The 19,923-nt window shown below is 35.7% G+C and overlaps 1 protein-coding gene across 2 annotated transcripts in view; it reads left to right on the top strand.

Moving 5' to 3' along the window:
- The window catches only part of NCAM2 (neural cell adhesion molecule 2), a 532,785-nt gene that overhangs the window by 364,347 nt on the left and 148,515 nt on the right, over positions 1–19,923 (top strand). For both annotated transcript variants that reach the window (XM_047721657.1, XM_047721668.1), the window contains exon 9: positions 18,667–18,817. In XM_047721657.1, the coding sequence (XP_047577613.1) occupies positions 18,667–18,817 (151 nt within the window). The remainder of the gene's footprint in view (positions 1–18,666; positions 18,818–19,923) is intronic.

Here is a 19,923-nt window from a genome sequence, read left to right as displayed (position 1 = left end):
TGAATACTTTATCCTACATTGACTTCAGTTGATACTTATTTCTTCTTATAAGCAATCTAGTGCTATCCCCTGAAAAAATATCACATAGCTTATAAGGAAGTAATGAAGATGTCAGTGAAAATTAATAGACTTAAAAATAATTTTTCTGATATTTGTAACTATGGTATTTTCTGAATAATATTAACTAAATTCAGAAAACAAGATGAAGCAAATTGGAATAAAGGTATGACAGCTATGTAGTCATTTGGGTGCAATTTAAAATAATCCATATAAAAAATAAATTCAAGTTCCTATTTAATAGATACACCATATCTGTGAAAATATTTAAACAAACATCTAGTAAACAGCTTGCATAAAAATAATACATCTGATGTAATTCATTGTCAACTTTAAGCATGAGACAAAAACAGGTGCACAGAAGAATGTTAGCTACACAATAAATAATGAATAAAATTGAATACATTTTAATGAAAATTATCTTAGCGTAGTTATTGCAATGCCTTCATTGCACTTGATTGAGGAGTTAACAAGTAATAAATTTAAATGATATATTAAAAAAAGGTTTTCAGTGATAACTGTTCTGCCATCTACTGAGCAGTTGTGTTTATGATGGGCGTTGGGGGTGGGACAAAAATGTTTTAGATGTAAACCATCCTTGGCTATAATGTTGCATTTTCATGATCTGCATTTTGGAGCAGCATTATTACTGTTGCTTGGTAATACACAGAAAGATCTTATCTAGCTTTCTAAATCTCTTATTTTCAAATGCCAGATTTTTAGATGCATTTTTTTTAAAGATTTTATTTATTTATTTGACAGAGATTACAAGTAGGCAGAGAGGCAGGCAGAGAGAGAGGGGGGAAGCAGGCTCCCTGCTGAGCAGAGAGCCCGATGTGGGGCTTGATCCCGGAACCCTGGGATCATAACCTGAGTTCAAGGCAGAGTCTTTAACCCACTGAGCCAGCCCAGTGCCCCTTTTTAGATGCATATTTAATAGTGCATCTACATTTAAGAAAAATGCATTTGTGCTCTATCAAATATGTAGAAGCAATGTAATTCTAATATTTGTGGATCCTACAATGTTTTCACCTGACCTAGACCACCCATTTTGCTCACCTTTTTTAATCCCCATACTAAATTTCATTGTCTATTATTATAATTACAACCTCATATGCACTCCTCAATCTTTTTTGGCTTCATGAAATGTTTCTGGCACAACACCACTCATAGTTTAATTAACCTCCACATCTATTCCACAAATGTGTTAGAACATCTGAGCTTACCTGGAGGAGAAAAGCCTGTAATCATTCTGAAAGGCCTCTCTCTAAAGTTGTGGCCCATATTCACTGTGTGTTCTCTGTGTTGTGTACCATTCATCCCACATTTTCCTCGCCCATTTTCTTGGCCAGGTTAAGATAACTACCTTATGCATTTCCTCCATCCTGAAATTTGCAAATTTCCTCTATCCCCAAAGGTTTGTTGATGATCTGCTTTTTTTTACTAAGAAAATAAACAAAGAAAATTTGAACAAATTCCTACTACTACATCTACACTCATACATAACTGAACCTATATGTTACCCATGAGTAAAATGTTTGAGTTTTTATGTGAATCCTAGTAGTATACTTTCTAATATGTGATGGATTTCAGTCCAGTAATTCAGATCCCTATTCTCAACAATATTTTTATTCAATACCTTATTTATCATTCCTGTCACCTTTCAAAAATATTCTATCATTTTTTTCTTTTACGGTGTATATATCATATATAACATACATATTTGATATGGATATCTGTAACATACACACATACCTACTACACATACCCTTCATACATGAGAATATATGTATGTATATGACATATACACAGTCAGATGATAGGTAGGTAGATAGATAGATAGGCAGGTAGATAGATATCTCACAGCTTCCACATACAATTTGATTCTACATCCTGCCTATTTAAATGAAAAATGTTTAACATTGATCTAATTTTCTTCCTCCAATTATTTCCTGAATACAAACTTGATCATGTCACTCCACTGAAGGTCTCTGACAAGTTTACCAGTAACTTTCATCCTCTTAAACTTAATGGCAAATTATCACCTTTCTTTTTTTTTTTTTTTTTCTGCCTAGTAACAGCAGTGACCCAATGAAATTATCTCTTTTGCTTAAAGCATGTTCTTTGCCTTTCTGTATGTTCCTTGTTTTTCTTTTGCCATACTCTCACTCCTTTCAGTACTCTTTGATTAGTCTTTACCTTCTAATTGATCTTTAAGTGATGGAGGACCCCAGTATGGACCCTGTTCTTGAATTCCTTTCTCTATGCTTAGTCCCTTGACTTATTCATCTAGTTTCATGGCTTTGATTATCACTTGGATCCCTTAAGCTCTAAATCTCAACCAATGGACCTCTTCACGGAACCTTAGTCTTCTACATCCAATGGTATACCAGACAGCTTCATTTGCATATTAAAAATAGCTTAAAGTGAAAATACCCCATACAATTCTGTACATTTTCTTCACATTTGCTTCTTCCTCAGTCATCCCACCTCATTAAACAGTGGCTTTTACAGTTATATAACTGAAATTCTTAGAGCTGTCTTTGATTCTTGTCTATTATTACACCCATATTCTTCTTCTTCTTCTTCTTCTTCTTCTTCTTCTTCTTCTTCTTCTTCTTCTTCTTCTTCTTCTTCTTCTTTTTTTTGGCAAATCCTGTTAGCCCAATCTTAAGTATATTGAAAATTTGATCATTTCTTAACACCTACCTGTTACTGTTCTGGTCCAAGCCATCATAATTATTTGGCCAGATTATTGCAGTAAACTTTTAAGAGGTCTCAGCACATCCACCATGCCTCCCATTAGTCTCATTAAAATAACTAGATTGCTCCACTTGAAACAGCACACATAATATCACTCTTTTGTTCAGAAGCTTCTAGTAGTTTCTTGTATCATTTGGAAATTCATTCTATGGCCTACAAGGCTCTATAGGGTAGGCTACTCTTCCAATTTCTGTTATCTCCTTTTTCCCCTTAAATCCCAATTAGTTTCAATCAAGTAGATTTCATATTCCTCCATCAATCCTTGGATATTGCAAGTTTTTCAGTGGTGTGTCCACTTTATCTGCCTAGAACATTAACTGCAAATAGCAAGTCGTAAATGTAGTGTTTTTCTAAAACAATCCAAAAATTATGGATCAGACAAGTCTGTGATCAATCTTTGTAGTTATGTATATCAATCATTAGATAATACAAAATTAAGAATATTATCATTAAAGGGAAATCTGGTGGAGCTAAAGACCCAGGAAGCAGAGACGGTCTGGAAAATTATACTACCTTTGCTTCAAGACATAAAATTGATGAGGACCAGTTTTCATCAAGCCTCTAATTGTGTGTTGGAATATGCAGGCATAAGAGGAGGTCAAATAATTATACTACAGGGCAGAGTGTTGTAATTTTATGAGAAGGTACTAAAAAAGCATACTAATAGTGAATAAATAGGTAAAGTGCTATCTCAAGGTACTGATCAAAACAGCCAGCCAGATATGTTCTTGTAATACAGGAAGAGATGGATAAAGCCTCGATAAACCTCCAGCATCTCCTGTATGGTTCACACAGGAAAAGTGTGCAATTTAATGGCTTGGTAGTCTCCCGCTTCTATACATACTGCACATGGGATCCCCTTAATTATCACCTTTTCTATCATTTGACTCTAAGTATATTTTAATTTACAGATAAAGTATTACTTCACTAAGCAAAGGATTATATCAAATCATTCGAATGATTGACTTATGGATATGCTACTACTACTTTAGCATTACATGTCTGTATTATTAAAATTTTGTGCCTATATCATCACAGTGCCAGTGACTCCAGCGATAGATACAGTGAACTTCAGAGTTGAATGCGAATGTCCACAGAGTAAATGAACTCTCGTGTTTTAGACATAGATTAAGTTCTTAACTGATTTTGAACTTCGTAACTGAATGTGTTTTCTCTTGCTGCTTTTAGGATTTTTTCCTTATCTCTATATTTTGTAAACTTAACTACAATATGTCTTGGTGTTGGTCTGCTTTTATCGATTTTGCTGGAATTTTTCTGTGCCTCCTGGATTTGGATATCTGTTTCCTTCCCCAGATCAGGGAAGCTTTCAGCTATAATTTACTCAAATAAACCTTTTGCCCCTTTTTCCCTTTCTTCTTCCTCAGGGCTTCCTATGATACAAATTTTATTATACATTATGGAGTTGCTGAGTTCCCTAAGTCTATATTCGTGATTCAATATTTTTCTTTCTCTCTTCTTTTAGCTTCATTATTTTCCATAACTTTATCTTTTATTTCATGTATTCATTCCTCCACATCTTCAATCCTTATGGTCATTATATCCAGTTGGTTTTACATCTTAGTTATAGCACTTTTTATTTCTGCCTGACTAGTTTTTAGATATTTTATCTCTGTGGTAAGAGACTCCCTGTTGTCCTCTATGCTTTTCTCAAGTGCAGCAGGTATCTTTTGATTATTATTTTAAATTCTAGATCAGGCATATTACTTACATCTATCTCAATTAGATCCTTGGCCTGTGACCTTTTCCTGTTCTTTCTTCTGGGACGAATTCCTCGTCTTGGCATTTTGTTTAGGTCTCTGTCTTCTTCTGTGTGTTCAGAAAGCCTGTTATGTTTCCTGCTTCTGAGAGTAATGGCTTTACTAAGAAGGAGTCATATACTGTCGAGGGCCTGGCACTTCAGTGAGTGCCTTGGGTGTGTGCTGTGGAGGACACTCTTCTGCTGTGCTTTGGCTGCTGTTTCCCTCAGATCAGTCTTTTGCAGAGTTTCTCCTTGCCAGAAGTGGGAGGTGTTTGGACTTTGGCCAGACATGTAATAATACATAATACATGTAATGCTAAAGTAGTAGTAGTATATCCATAAGTCAGTCATTCAAATGATTTGATATAATCCTTTGCTGAGTGAAGTAATACCAGTTTTAACTAGGTGTGTTCTGATCTGCTTGTTATAAAAGAGATTTGATGCTATTTACACTAGAGCTGAAGCTTTGCAGAGCTCTGCGGTCAGTAGATACGGTACGTCTACTCAATGGTGTGAGGAAGGGGTAGTATGAGGGGGGAACATGGTCTGGAGAGAGGGGAGTGCTGTGCTGCTTTTCTGGGGGATGGGCCTGCTATGCTGGTTCTCAGGCACACTTGCTCAAGAAAATCAGAACCCACAGAGCTCAGGGAGCAGGACTTGGTGTAAGCAGTCTAGGCAGCCAGCGTTGGTGTTTTGCTGCTTACTGAGAGGTGGGGGAGAGAAATGGTGTAGCTGACTCTTTTGTCACCAGAGAGGCAATGTCACCTCTCCCAGATGTGTGTGCTCCAAGAAGGGGGAACCATCTCTCCCATTATGTCCAGGACATCCTCAGAGAGGAGGGCTATCCTCCTCCTCCACGGGAGCACTGCAACGCCCTCAGGGCTCCACACCAGCCATGCTGCATATCTCTAAAACTTCAGTCTTGGAGCCTCAGCTTCTCTCATTTTCCTAGTCAGTGGCTTTGGGGAAAAGTTTTCCTTATGCAATCCCTTATGTGCTCCTCCTCCTCTCTCTCTTTCTCTCTCTCCTCCACTCTCTATGATCATCTTTTTCTCTCTCTCCTCCACTCTCTATGATCAGGGCTCGCTCTCCTCCACAGCACCTGTGATTTCTCCCCCAAATCACATCTCTTCACCTCCACGGTGTGGCCTTTTCTCTACCTCTAGTTGTGCAGTTTGTTCTGTCAGCCCTCAGACCAGGTTATGGGTACACAGAGTGATTTGTTATTTATCTAACTGTGTTCAAAGGACAAGGCAAGCCCAGGGTCCTCATAAAACTCTGCCACTTTAGCTCCTACCAGTCAAGTAGTTCTTAACTTGTGGTATCAGTCCGATAAAGATGATGTTGAAAGTAGTGTGTTGTGTACCTAAGAATTCTCATAACTATGACAAAAAGTGGTCCCTAGAGGGTAAATGCACTGAATTTTCTGATGTTAAGTATGGAATTAGTAGCAACTTAAAATACTTGTTGGGGTGCCTGGGTGGCTTAGTCGGATAAAGGTCCAACTCTTTATTTCTGCTTGGGTCATGATCTCAGGGTCATTGGATCAAGCCCCAAGTTGGGATCCCCACTCAGTAAGCAGTCTGCTTGTCTCCCTCTGTCTCTGCCCTTCCTCCCATTCTCTCTCTCAGTAAAATACTTGTTAGAGCTTCTCTTTTTTTTTTTTTTTAAGATTTTTATTTATTTATTTGTCATAGAGAGAGAAGCGAGAGTGAGCACAGGCAGACAGAGTGGCAGGCAGAGGCAGAGGGAGAAGCAGGCTCCCCGCCAAGCAAGGAGCCCGATGCGGGACTCGATCCCAGGACGCTGGGATCATGACCTGAGCCGAAGGCAGCTGCTTAACCAACTGAGCCACCCAGGCGTCCCAGAGCTTCTCTTTTATAATGGATAAAGCAGGGCTTGATTTACACTCTGGCTTTAAACAACAGCAACAACAAACACAATTTATGACATTATGGGCAGCACATTGATCCCTGAGAGAAGAGAAACAAATGATGTAAGTCCTGTGATTGCTCAAGCATAATGTCTGGAGAGAGTTTCCAGGCTATGGCAAAGGGATGAATAGTCTGGTTGTTTCTCTTAGTTGAGGGGACAGTGTTCTGAATTTGAGTGATCCACGTGCTAGAATTCTTAGTATGGGGTACTAGAGAGGAGAGAGCTCTGTGGAGAAGAGAGGAATTTGCACAGAGAGAGGTCCAGAGATCTTCGGCATTTTCCCCTAGATTCTTCAATTGAATACCAGTAAGTGTATGTGTGGGAGGAGACTATTCACAGTCATAGAAAGAACCACTGGAACACTGAACAATGTTCCTTTAGTAATGTGACCAGATTAGTCCTGAACTAAAGATTGCTACCAACTCCCCCACCAAAATTTAAAATTCTCAGAAAAATAAAATTGTTTTCAAGGAATTTAATAGTGTCTCAGAGAAGAGACCACACATATTTAAAGGAATAAAAAAAAAATAGTGTACTCAGAATCTGGCATCCAATAAAAAATTATGAGATATGCAAGATGCACAGAAATATAACCCATAGGGGCGCCTGGGTGGCTCAGTGGGTTAGGCCGCTGTCTTGGGCTCAGGTCATGATCCCAGGTCCTGGGTTCGAGCCCCGCATCGGGCTCTCTGCTCAGCAGGGAGCCTGCAAAAAAAAAAAAAAAAATATATAACCCATAGTTAGGAAAAACAAATCAATCAATAGAAACAGATCCATTAATGACATAGAAGATGGTATTAGTAGATAAGAACATTCACATATGTATTTTTTACATATAATATATATACTGTATAAAAGAAAGCATGAGCATAATAAAGAGAGACATAAAGTTATAAACATATTAAATGACAGTTCTAAAGTTTAAAAAATGTCTGAAGTAAAAATTGAGATTAACAGCAGATTAGATATTACAGAAGAAAAGATTGGTGAAATCAGAGAACAGTGAAACTTATTCAAATGAATACAGACAGGAGCAGGCTAATATGTTCTTTGAGTAGTCTTTTTTTTTTTCTTTCTTTCTTTAAGTATGGTCTGAAGAAGACTTAAGATAGGGCCCTTATTTGTCCCATTAGATAGAACAAAGAAAAAATGTTACCAAAATATTTTTGGTTTCTTCATACTAAAGTGTAAAAAATTCCATTATATAATGAATATCTTGCATGGATTTATATAACAATATATTAATGGAAAAGTATAATGCCTGATTATAGTTAGTGCTTTTTGAAAATATAGTATATAACAGGTACTTTTTTAAGCACTTTGTATAACAAGAAGTGTTGTACTTCTTGCTTTTAAAACTTCTTTTATTTGTCTACAATTTGAGCTGGATTACCATACTTCTTAAACTGGTTACATAATTGATTATAACATTTCTCATGTATCTAGAACCGAGGTTGCATAATCTTATATGATTCTAACCAGACGTGGGAAGAATCAACAAAAAGTAAATACTGTGTATTAGACAACTTGTACTGTGATAGCTCTAGCAAAGTGAATAACATTTAAATCTCAGTGCCTTTCAGTTAAAGAACTTTATGGATTTTTAAGTAGTTTGAAGCAGCAGGCCATAGACTTGACCTTGGGTTCAGATCTCTACATTGTTGTAACAGTCTAGGAAATGGTCTAAAGGAAAGTTCCATCTTGACTATGTTGTTTAAAATTTTCTTTGGTAAAATATATGATGTAATTAAAAGCAAAGACAAACAATTATAGTAAAATTAAATCTTATGTCTATTGCTCACCTGTAATAGTTACTAATATCATATGATTCCAATTCTAATATTTTTAATATTGTGCTTCATCTGTTTCTAATGGGCTATCTTTGTGCTAAACAGCAAAACATTTAAATTTTGGATTAAAAAAACATGAAACCAGGCGACCTATGGATTCTTCATAGCTTTATAATCATGGAATCTATGCATATTAGTGATTACTCACATTACTTCCAGGGCAGTATGATATAATAACATGATATCAATGTTCACAAGTTAAGTTTAGTTATGTGACAGAAGTCATTGCAATACAACTGAGTATCTTGTAATAAATGTTGACTAGGAAGGTTTAGAGTATAATATGCCTCATTTTTTCACATCTCTTTTCTGTCTTCTCATGGTTGTGTGACATGAAACTAAATTTTACCTCGATAGAGGATGTAATCTTTAGATCAGAGTTTCTTCTTGGCTTCTTTATTTCTTATTGATTTTTTAATAAGCAGTTCTTACATTTCTTATTTTCCATTATGAAGGATACACAGGAAAAATGGGAATCCAGAAAAGGTAGTGGCCATCTTATTTTTCTTGGTTTCTTAACCTTGAAGAGAACACCGGAATTTTACATAGCTTGAGATCTTGAATCAGTTCTATTTTCTAAGTCCTGAATTTCCATTCTAGCCCCATACTTATTATTTAATTTCATGTGTTCTGAATTTTCTAAACAACCCTGATATTCAATATTTTGTTTTATTATCTTTAGATGAAAATTCCACACACAATTGCACAACAAAAATATAAGTGCCTTGTCAGACAGAGTAGTCCACAGCTATGTTAGAATTATGGTCAAGCACATTCTCCTTATTTGGATTTACTTTCTTGGAGCTTCAATCACAATGAGTAGCCATAATAAGTAATGGTAATATCACAGACATGGGGTCAGGTTACTTTAAATGACTTAGACTATTGTAAATTTGAAGGAGGTGGTGCATAATCATTGAATCTTAAAATTTTAAAACCACTGGATGGTATCATAGAGTTCGTATCAATGTAACACTTACAAGACTGACCCCGACACCAAAGTCATAGTCTTTGAACAGGAAGGTCATCCTGATGAAGAGCAAAGTCAGGAATACAAAGCAAGCCATCCACAAATGTAATGGAAATTACAGACAAATTCAATATCTAGAGTTTTATTAATAACATTATGGATATAATAAAATAGAAACCCCATTATTCTGTAATTTAATTATTTATGTGTGAAATGTTTTATCATTTATCAGTAGGAATTTTACTCTCCTATAGTAGTTTTTTCATCCTAATTTTAATTTTGCTCTTTACTGAATATACTACATATTTTTCATTGACAAAATATTATAAATAATTAGGATGTAGTTCATGAGATTGTGAAAAAAGTCCAGGAATAGTAATGCACTGGTGAGTAAAAAGAAGATAGGAGAGTTACTATTTCTTTGTGAGAGTAGAATGCCTTTAGCTATCACAATGAAATGTATATATATAAACTTATATATTTATGACTTAGATCCAGATATAAGGTGTTTTATGATAATTTATTTATCATGTACTAACAAGTCCTAAGCTCTATAAATATTCACTCATTTAATCTGCACAGCAATACTATATGAATGTTGCATTCTTATACCCATTATACAGAGAAACTGAAGTACTTTTTTTTTTCCTTTCCAGATAGATTTTTTTTTTAATTTCTTTTCAGCGTAACAGTATTCATTGTTTTTGCACCACACGCATTGCTCCACGCAATCCGTGCCCTCTCCAATACCCACCACCTGGTTCCCCCAACCTCCCACCTCCCACCCCTTCAAAACCCTCAGATTGTTTTTCAGAGTCCATAGTCTCTCATGGTTCACCTCCCCTTCCAATTTCCCTCAACTCCCTTCTCCTCTCCATCTCCCCTTGTCCTCCATGCTATTTGTTATGCTCCACAAATAAGTGAAACCATATGATAATTGACTCTCTCTGCTTGACTTATTTCACTCAGCATAATCTCTTCCAGTCCCGTCCATGTTGCTACAGAAGTTGGGTATTCATCCTTTCTGATGGAGGCATCATACTCCATAGTGTGTATGGACCACATCTTCCTTATCCATTTGTCTGTTGAAGGGCATCTTGGTTCTTTCCACGGTTTGGTGACTGTGGCCATTGCTGCTATAAACATTGGGGTACAGATGGCCCTTCTTTTCACTACATCTGTATCTTTGGTGTAAATACCCAGTAGTGCAATTGCAGGGTCATAGGGAAGATCTATTTTTAATTTCTTGAGGAATCTCCACACTGTTTTCCAAAGTGGCTGCACCAACTAGCATTCCCACCAACAATGTAAGAAGGTTCCCCTTTCTCCACATCCCCTCCAACACATGTTGTTTCCTGTTTTGCTAATTTTGGCCATTCTAACTGGTGTAAGGTGGTATCTCAATGTGGTTTTGATTTGAATCTCCCTGGTGGCTAGTTATGATGAACATTTTTTCATGTGTCTGATAGCCATTTGTATGTCTTCATTGGAGAAGTGTCTATTCATATCTTCTGCCCATTTTTTTATATGATTGTCTGTTTTGTGTGTGTTGAGTTTCAGGAGTTCTTTATAGATCCTGGAGAAACTGAAGTACTTCTAAGTTAAGTAATTAACTTCAGGTCACAAAGGTTGTAGGTGGCACTATCAGGATGCAAACTTTCCAGTCTGATTCTCCAGTCTTAGCTGCTGTGTTATACTCAAGTTGGCAACACACCCAGGCATTAATATAAAATAAGAAGGTCACATTCTGAAAACCAACTATCAAATTGTTAGTTGCAACCCACCTTATATAATATTTTAAAATTGAAATCTCTGAAAAGTTTATTCTGCTTTCACTTTATATTAACATTTCATTTATTAACATTTCAATTTTAAGTATCAGTTTTAAAGTAATGAATATATAATATGAAACATGTATGCAAGTTATTAAAATGTGGGTATATATAATAAAATATGAATATATACATACATATATATATAATTTATAAACATAAAGTAGTTTACTAATGATAGAGAATATTTACCATCTGCGGCTCTGTGATAGGAACCTAGAAATACTCTTCCTTTTTTCTTTCATCACCACTTCTCATTCAGTCATTTACTAAACACTGTTGATTCCTCCTCAGAACGTTGCTAGAATGTATTCACTTCTCTCCATCTCCACTATCACCACCTTTCACCAGCACCTTATTAGTGCAGTATGGTTCCAATGGGCTACACTTCCTCCTCCTAAATTCCTTCTTCACTCCACAGGGTGAATGATCTCTTCAAAGAGCAAATGCATTTGTCCTGCAGGCCTACAACCTTTCATATCCTTTTCCAGTAGCTTCTAGAACACCTAAATTCCTTGCTTTGTCTTTAATTATGAAAGTTTTATTTACAAATAATTCATAGAAAATGCAATTCATTCATTAAAATGTGCAATAAAATGTGTCTTAGTATATTTGCAGAGCTGTGCAATCATCCACAGAATCAATTTTGGAATATTTTCATCATCTCAAAAAGAAATTCCTCCCTTCTTGGCCATCACTTCCAATCTCCTCACACCACCTGCCAGCCCTAGGCAACCACCCATAAACTTCTGTATCCATAGATTTGTCTATTCTGGAAATTTTATATAAACGGAAACAGTCAGTATGTACCCTTTGTTATTACCTGTTTTCACTTAGCCTAATGTTTTTAAGGTTCATCCATATTGTAGCCCGTGTAAGTACTTAATTTCTTTTTATTGCCATATAATATTCCATTATATGAATATATTACATTCTATTTATGCATATATTAGTAGATGGACATTGTGGTGCTTTAAGTTTTTGGTTTTATTAGTAATGCTATTATGGACATTCACGTATAAGGTTTTGTGTGCATGTATATCTTTAATTCTCTTGTGAGTATAATTGCTGAGTCATGTAATAAATCTGTGTTTAACATTCTGGGTAACTGTGAGATTTTTTTATCCAAAGCACCTGCTCCATTTTTCATTCTCACCCACCAGTTGTACATGAAAGTGTCACTTAGCCCACAGCTTCACCAACATTATTATCTGTCTTTTTGATTACAGCAAGCCCAGAGGGTGTGAAGTGGTATTGGATTAACCAATTGGATTAACATTTTTATGGTAGCTAATGACATTGAGCATCTTTTCATGTTCTTACTGGTCTTCCCTTGACCTTTGAAGCTCATTATAGCAGCCTTGTCCCTCTCCAGCCACTTTATCTCTTACCCCTCAACTTTATATTGAATATTCCAGTTCTCAAGAGCTTCTTTCATTGTTTTGAATGTGCCATTTTCCCTTCTGGTTTAGGCCTATGCAGTTCCCATTTCCTTCCTCCTTTCCTTTCCTTTTTGCTTGAGCAGAGCTGACTTCGTGAGTGTAATACGTGCACAGTTGCATAGAGCCTGACACTCAGAAGGGCCCTGCATTTGCTTCAATCTATTGCTGTGGTTGCCTTGAAATTCACAATATGTTTTGGACAAGAGACCCCACATTTCATTTTGGAGTAGATCCGGCAAATTATGTAGCCGGTCTGGTGCCTGGCTGATCATTATTACTTATCCTTCAGGTCTCAGTTTAGACAGAGATACCTGCAAGACATCATCTCCCACCTCTGTAGACTGTCTTCTGTGTGCTTCCCGAACTTCTTTCATACCAGCATGTATTATGATTTTTCATCTCTTTCCTCTAAGCCCTTTGACCTATGAGACTAAAGTCTTTGCCTTTCTGATCCATTGTTCTGTCCTCAGAAACCAACATAGTGTGTATCACATAGCTTCGGTTAGATATGTAGATCAACCACGCAGTTATGGCTCAGGTGATGGGCAACAGAGGGAAAGTAATTTCGAATATGAACTCCAGGGCCAGACAGCCTGACGTCCAGTGCTATCATTTGTAAGCTGTGTGGAGTCTGGATATTTAATGTTTCTGTTTCTCAATTTCCTCATCTTTAAATTGTGAGTTATATTAGTCCAAATCTCATGGTAGTATTACTGGGATCAATTGGGATTAAGTGAACTAATAAATGTAAAACATTTAAAATACCACCAACTACCATCGTTACCTGCTATCAGTGTTTTATTCAGTTCCTACTTGTTGAGTAGATTGTTGACGCTATGTACAAAGAGAGGAAGAGGGTACTAGAATGTAGGGAAAAATTATGTAACTTAAGAAGTTACATTGTCCATATTACTCTTCCTTACATGAATTTGCAATGCTAGGAAGAAGGCAGTTGTACAAAAGTTCAGGTTAGGTAATCAAAAGAGGAAGAAAATTAAGAAGCTGAGAGCAAGCTCAGAGCAAAGAGAAATTAACGATAAGAGTAAGTATAGGAATCTTATAAGGAAGGAAGAGAATCTTTCTTTTAAAATTCTTTGCAGGGCGCCTGGGTGGCTCAGTAGGTTAAGCCGCTGCCTTCGGCTCGGGTCATGATCTCAGGGTCCTGGGATCGAGTCCCGCATCGGGCTCTCTGCTCAGCAGGGAGCCTGCTTCCCTCCCTCTCTCTCTGCCTGCCTCTCTGTCTACTTGTGATCTCTCTCTGTCAAATAAATAAAATCTTTAAAGAAAAAAAAATAAAAAAAAAATAAATAAAATTCTTTGCAGAAATTATTTAACTTAACACATTGTTAACACAATTTTGAGAGGTTAGTTTGGGTGAATTAATGCCAGTAACCTTTGGAAAGTTTATTTAATTAGTGGTTATGCTTTGACATTACCGCTAAGTATTTGAAGTTGTATTTAATTTACAGTCAGTAGAGATATAACGCCATTACAAAAAAGCAACCAAAATATATAATAAAGGGGTGCATGTTTTCTGTATGTCTGTATTCTTCTAGGGTTTGGCATGCTGTCTCTGCTTGCCCATCCAACATCAGGGGATCCCATGTGCCGTGACTCTCTTCTCTGTGCCTTCCTGTTTCTCTCAGTTCCTTCATATGACTTCTGGGGGTATAGGCTTGGAATTCTCTCACAAATCTGCTCTTCTTTCACGATTTTCAGGTCATGACACATACCTCAGTTTATCAGGAAACATTCTTCTAACTCTACCCCACCCCTCCACTGACTCACCCCCAAGATGAAACTTTGGTATTCCTACATGGTACTTGTCAGTTTGTTTGTATTGTTTTTAAAAATTATTATCTCCTGAACTTTTATTTACCAAAGGGTAAAAGTTGTTCAGATTTGCTCAACATGTATTCCCAGTGCCTGGGTGCTTCTTGTAAAATAATTGCACAAGAAAACAATTGCTGAGTAACTAAGTGACAGGATTCACCAATCTCCCAAAAGACCAAAGAGGTCAATGACAACAGTATGAAGAAGAAAGATGGAGAATATTTTCACCTCATATGTGTTATGTCCTACAAGTGGGTTCTAAACTTGGCAGTAAATATCTAGTCAGGTCAGGTCACAAAAACAACCTATAAACACGATACCTTGTATAATTTAAAATGTCCCACAATTAAAAGGGGCAATGGAATATTTGTGTTGGAACTAAACTCCAGAAGGTAGTTATCATATAGGTACTTCATCAAGTGATTCTTGGAAGGACAGTAAACTCTATAAATGACCATTTTTTTCAATAAACTCTATAAATAACCATTTTATAAAAATATTGAAATACTATTCAAATAAACAGTTCTTAAACTGACCTTCTGGAAAGGCAAAAATATAACATTAAATCAAATTTCAAAAAGTGCCTTTCTGTAAAGGATTGGAGAAGTAATGTATAGTCAGGCACTTTACTTTCTAATCATCTTACCTAATGCATTGATAGAACCTGAAAATACTAGATGGACAGCTAATATGCCCATTAACCTGTCTCAATCAAATATCAGATGTCTTAAATGAATCTTCAGTAGGTGGTGAATCAAAGCCAAGATATAAATTAATTTTCTTTCAGAAATGTGTAATGCTTTTTTGTAGCACAAAGAGAAAGATGTCCTTTGAAATGTCAGATATGAGAGGGAATGACTTTGGTCTTCTAGTGTAAGTATTTGAGACAAATGAATGTTATAATTATTATAGAGCCAATGTCAAGTCTGAAAATGACTTATGATTTCCCAGGGAATCACACACCTTCTCAAAGAAATTCTGTTCTTCCTGTTAATAATTCCAGATACATTGAAAATAACTTTTCAATTCCAACATCTTTACTAATATCATACTAATTTTATAGACACCAATAGATTTTTGTAAGTCAAATACCATATCATTTATAATAGTTAATAACGTGAAGACCTATTTATTTTCAAAGGACTATATTTGCCTTTCAATTCTGTGAAAGAATGGTATTTTTCCTAATAGAAAAATGAAAAATTTGTTTTTTATCATTAAAATGGTATTTTATCCCATTAATAAAGATACTAAATGTAAGTTTTTAACTCATAGTAATAGCTGGAGGTATACTTTTCCTTTACTACATCTAAATTTCACTATAACTTAATTTGCTTTAAAGATATTAGAATATAATGTTTCTGTCCTTGGTACTAGTCCAGGTGACTTTAACATAAAGTACCATAAAAATAAAAATGTTCTCACGTTTGTCCAACTATAATATCACCCTACAGGATGAATTCTGAAGTTCTAATAAGATTAGAAAAAGTAGTGTGTCCTAGGAAAAGTACAGACTTCAAAGTAGTACATTTAATAATTATATACAATAGTCAATTTTTTAACATAATTTGGTATTTTCCCAAGAAATTAAGGGAATGATGAGAGAATCCTGCCATGTAAATATGGAAGGGGGAAAGGGGGAAAGGCTGAGGCAGGGCTGTGGAGGGTACTTATGGAAATGACAGTAATTCAGATTAATTGAAAATCAAATTAATGGTATCCAAATTGTAAAGTGTGCTCAGACAGAAAAGTGATGTCTTAGAAAGGCAAGGAAGTTATTCAGAAATCAATACAATGTTATTCTTTATTATAGAGCAGGGGGAATATGAAATCTTCATGAAATTGTTATGAGAATTAAAATTTTGCTTTTTAAAAAAAAACTTATTCTTAGCTACACAAAGAAATAATTTCTGCATCTGCAATGGGACTTTGCTAGAGAAACATAGGGAATCACATAATGCCGATGGCTTTTGCAGAGTCAGGGAATCTTTTTCGGTTACATTCACCCTGAATGTGATTGCTGTTTCTGAAATCCAGAGATGCCCCTTAGTGTTCCTCGAACTCAGCAGCATGACTAAGACTGCAAATATGTGAAGCAGAGAGCAGAGACTTCCATGGAAACACAGTTGCTAGACGTTGAAGATGATAATTTTGAACACGATGATAAACTGACATTTATCATCATTTAAATTATAAACAGGTAAATGTTCAAAAACTGATTCAAACGGAAGATGTAGTCCAGCATGGGGCATGAGAAAGAATCTGTACCATTCACGGAGGGGAAGACCGCAGGAGTAGAGCCGGTCATGCTGGGTGAGGGAGTGATATGTTCGGATCTGCACATGCTGATTTGAGAAAGATCAAATGGGCATGCCCTGAAACAGACATCTCTGGTTCCGTAGCTCTCCAAGGAGAGAGGGATCCTGCCTGGAGGAAGAGTGACTAGAGATCACAGCTGCTAGTATGGGAGGGGATGAGGGTGTCTTAAGCAGAGTGCATTGGTTGCATCCATGAAAGAAACCAGGGGTCCCCAGGGAGAGAGGAAGCTGCAACCCAGACTAAAAAGTAGTCAGGAAAGAGACACTGGAAGAAAAAATAGGAGAGTATGGGTGTCCTGAAAGCCAAGGGAAGTCTGCACTTAAGGAAGGAAGGGTAGTTCCCTAGGGTCCAATGATAGAGGTGCGATAAGGTAAGGAACTACTAACCCATTTATATCAAAAAGTAGTTAGTTACTTTGTATAACAAATTGGCCATTCTGCTTTTGAGTTTACTCATTCTAATTTTAACTTCTGCGAGTTTCTGCATTTTTTTTCTTTCCTCTCAAGTAAGTAATTGGGTTGGCAGACGAACCTCTTAAATATTGCCTGCAGAGAATGCCTTCTGCTTGAAAGCCTCACCTTACTATTTTTTAGCAATACTTGAGAATTGGGGAACATATTTTTGGCCTGATCGGGGTTGCATAATACATTCCCAACATGTTTTTGTTTCTTTGTTTTTGAAGAACATTTTTACGATAATGATAGTAAATGAATTATGAGTGACTGATTTGGTTATATAGTAACTGCATGCCTGTATAAAACTAGAAAGCAAAAAAAAGTGATCATAGTGTGTCCCAATCAAATTCATGTTTGAAAAAGAGCTTTAAAATAGTCTGTTGATCTAAATAAAAGAAAATAAAAAAGTTTTAATAATACAAAGTACATGTATTGAAATTTATTTGAATTTCAGTTATATAGAAACTTAAACAACCATTATATTATTACATAATAACTTACATATTTCAAAACCCATGTGTGCCATGCAGTTTTATTGAGGCACAAAACCTCAAATACTGAAAACAATCAATTCAATAATAGTAAAGTACATGTTACAAGCGAATTATAAAATGCAAATTTCACTATATTCCCTGATTGTACAAATAAAATTCAGTAAGTAAACTATCTCTGTCTTAATATGTGTGCTATAATGGTATTTAAGTGATTTAAGAAAACAATTGTAGGTATACCAATTAGGTTGCACACAAGAATTCTTATTTGAAATGTAATCTATAGGCTATTTGATTACAAGCAAGTCCTTGATTTGCATCAATATTCATGGAGCATGTGATTAATCTTTTTCATGTTGTTTCCATTGACTTTCTAAGAAGGACTTATATAGTGCTGTTTTTAATCATTTATCTAAGTAATGTACTACATAGGCTTATGAGCAGTGCTGTTTCATTCATTCCAAAATAACTATAAATTCTTCTTCAAGGCTTTAATTTTCATACATCTTGATACATTGTCTTTACACGGTCAAACAGGAAACTAACATGAAGGAGGAATATCATTTTCACTGGGGGGTTTCAGCCACAACTGAATAGGCATTGTTGTTCTGTTATGTTTGCAAGAAGCGTATTTGGAAGCCAACAAAGCCCTTTCTAGAAGAACATGCCAGCTTTTTAAAAAGCACAGAGTGCACTGAATAAAAGGGGTTGATAAAACACCTGTTGAAGTTTTTACTACATGTTAGTGTCCCTGTAAGCAGGTGGGCAGGTACAACAGAAAAGCCAAAATCAGTAAGTCATAAATACAGAAACATTGCTCTCAAAAAAAAAAAAAAAAAAAGTAATGCAGGTAAGACGTTATTTTCATTTATCATATATGTGACAAACACCTTATGTTTCGTCATCATTTCACACAAAACAAGCGTAAAATCTTTCTTTTTCCTGAATCGATGTAAACAGAGCCCAGACGGCCGTATCGAAGTCAAAGGGCAGCATGGAAGCTCGTCACTGCATATTAAAGATGTGAAGTTGTCAGATTCAGGGAGATATGACTGTGAAGCTGCGAGTAGGATTGGAGGGCACCAAAAGAGCATGTACCTTGATATTGAATGTAAGTCATTTTCCTTTTGTATGTTTATTAAAACAACTTTGTCTGCTTTGAAAAATACGAATTTTAGTAGGATCCTCCAAATACCTCTGTAGTTCATGATTCCGTATTTGACGGATAGCTCTAGAACTAACGTGGCCATTTAAAGTCAGTTATTAGAGACATCTAGTGGATGTTATAGGACATTTCACAGTGCTATAAATTTAATGGTTTTGATACTGCTTATTCAGAAAATTGTGATTTTCTTTTATGCAGTGTTTAAGCCAAACACAGTATAAATTGAATTGCTTTAGTTATCAGTTATTGGTTAGTATCTCCTTAGAGTTTTATCTGTTTACTTATAATATTAACGGGCCTGTGTTTCACCTGAGTAGTTATTTTGTTGAATTATTTTAATTCTCATAAGATATGAAGTAGTGTTTTTAAAATGATTGAATATATCAACATTCATATTTTATCAGAATAATGCTTGTTGTCTGTAAGTGGGAATTATAACCTGAGATTTGGAGAATATGAGGGCTGATGTAAACGCACATTCCACCTTATATCATTGAGTGGGATTTTATGTCATATGTATGTTCATAAAAGGGAAGAAATTTAATATTATTTTCAACAAATATTCAGGAATCATCAATGTTGGAGATTCTCTGATGTTCAAGAGGATATAACTGTCATAGTGGGAGTGTACAAGATACTCTGATCGACAAAACATTCCTATTGGAGAATTTCTAGTACGTTAATATTGATAGAAGGTGGTGATAACTGATAAAAAGATTATTTTCTTTTTGAGAATGTCTCTAGAAAGCAAATATTTCCTCAAGAACAGACACAAATAATCCATATTATTTTACATATTCATAAGTGTTCTTATTAAGAAATTCATGGAAAGGCCACTTATACAATTGCAAAAAATTATGGAAGATATTAAATAATTATTTCACAAAGTACAGGTTTCACTTGCTAAAGTTAGAGAATCTCCAAGAAAGTTGTTTAATTGCCATCGTATTTCTTAAAAAAAATCAAAGAGACGAAAAAGCCATGTTATTCAGGACACACAGAGAAAGAAGTGATGTTAATAACTAATTTAGCTTTTTTCCTAATAGTGTTTT

This window comes from Lutra lutra, chromosome 1, assembly GCF_902655055.1.
Source record: "Lutra lutra chromosome 1, mLutLut1.2, whole genome shotgun sequence".
Classification (NCBI taxonomy): domain Eukaryota; kingdom Metazoa; phylum Chordata; class Mammalia; order Carnivora; family Mustelidae; genus Lutra; species Lutra lutra.
This window is presented reverse-complemented; position numbering and strand designations above follow the sequence as displayed.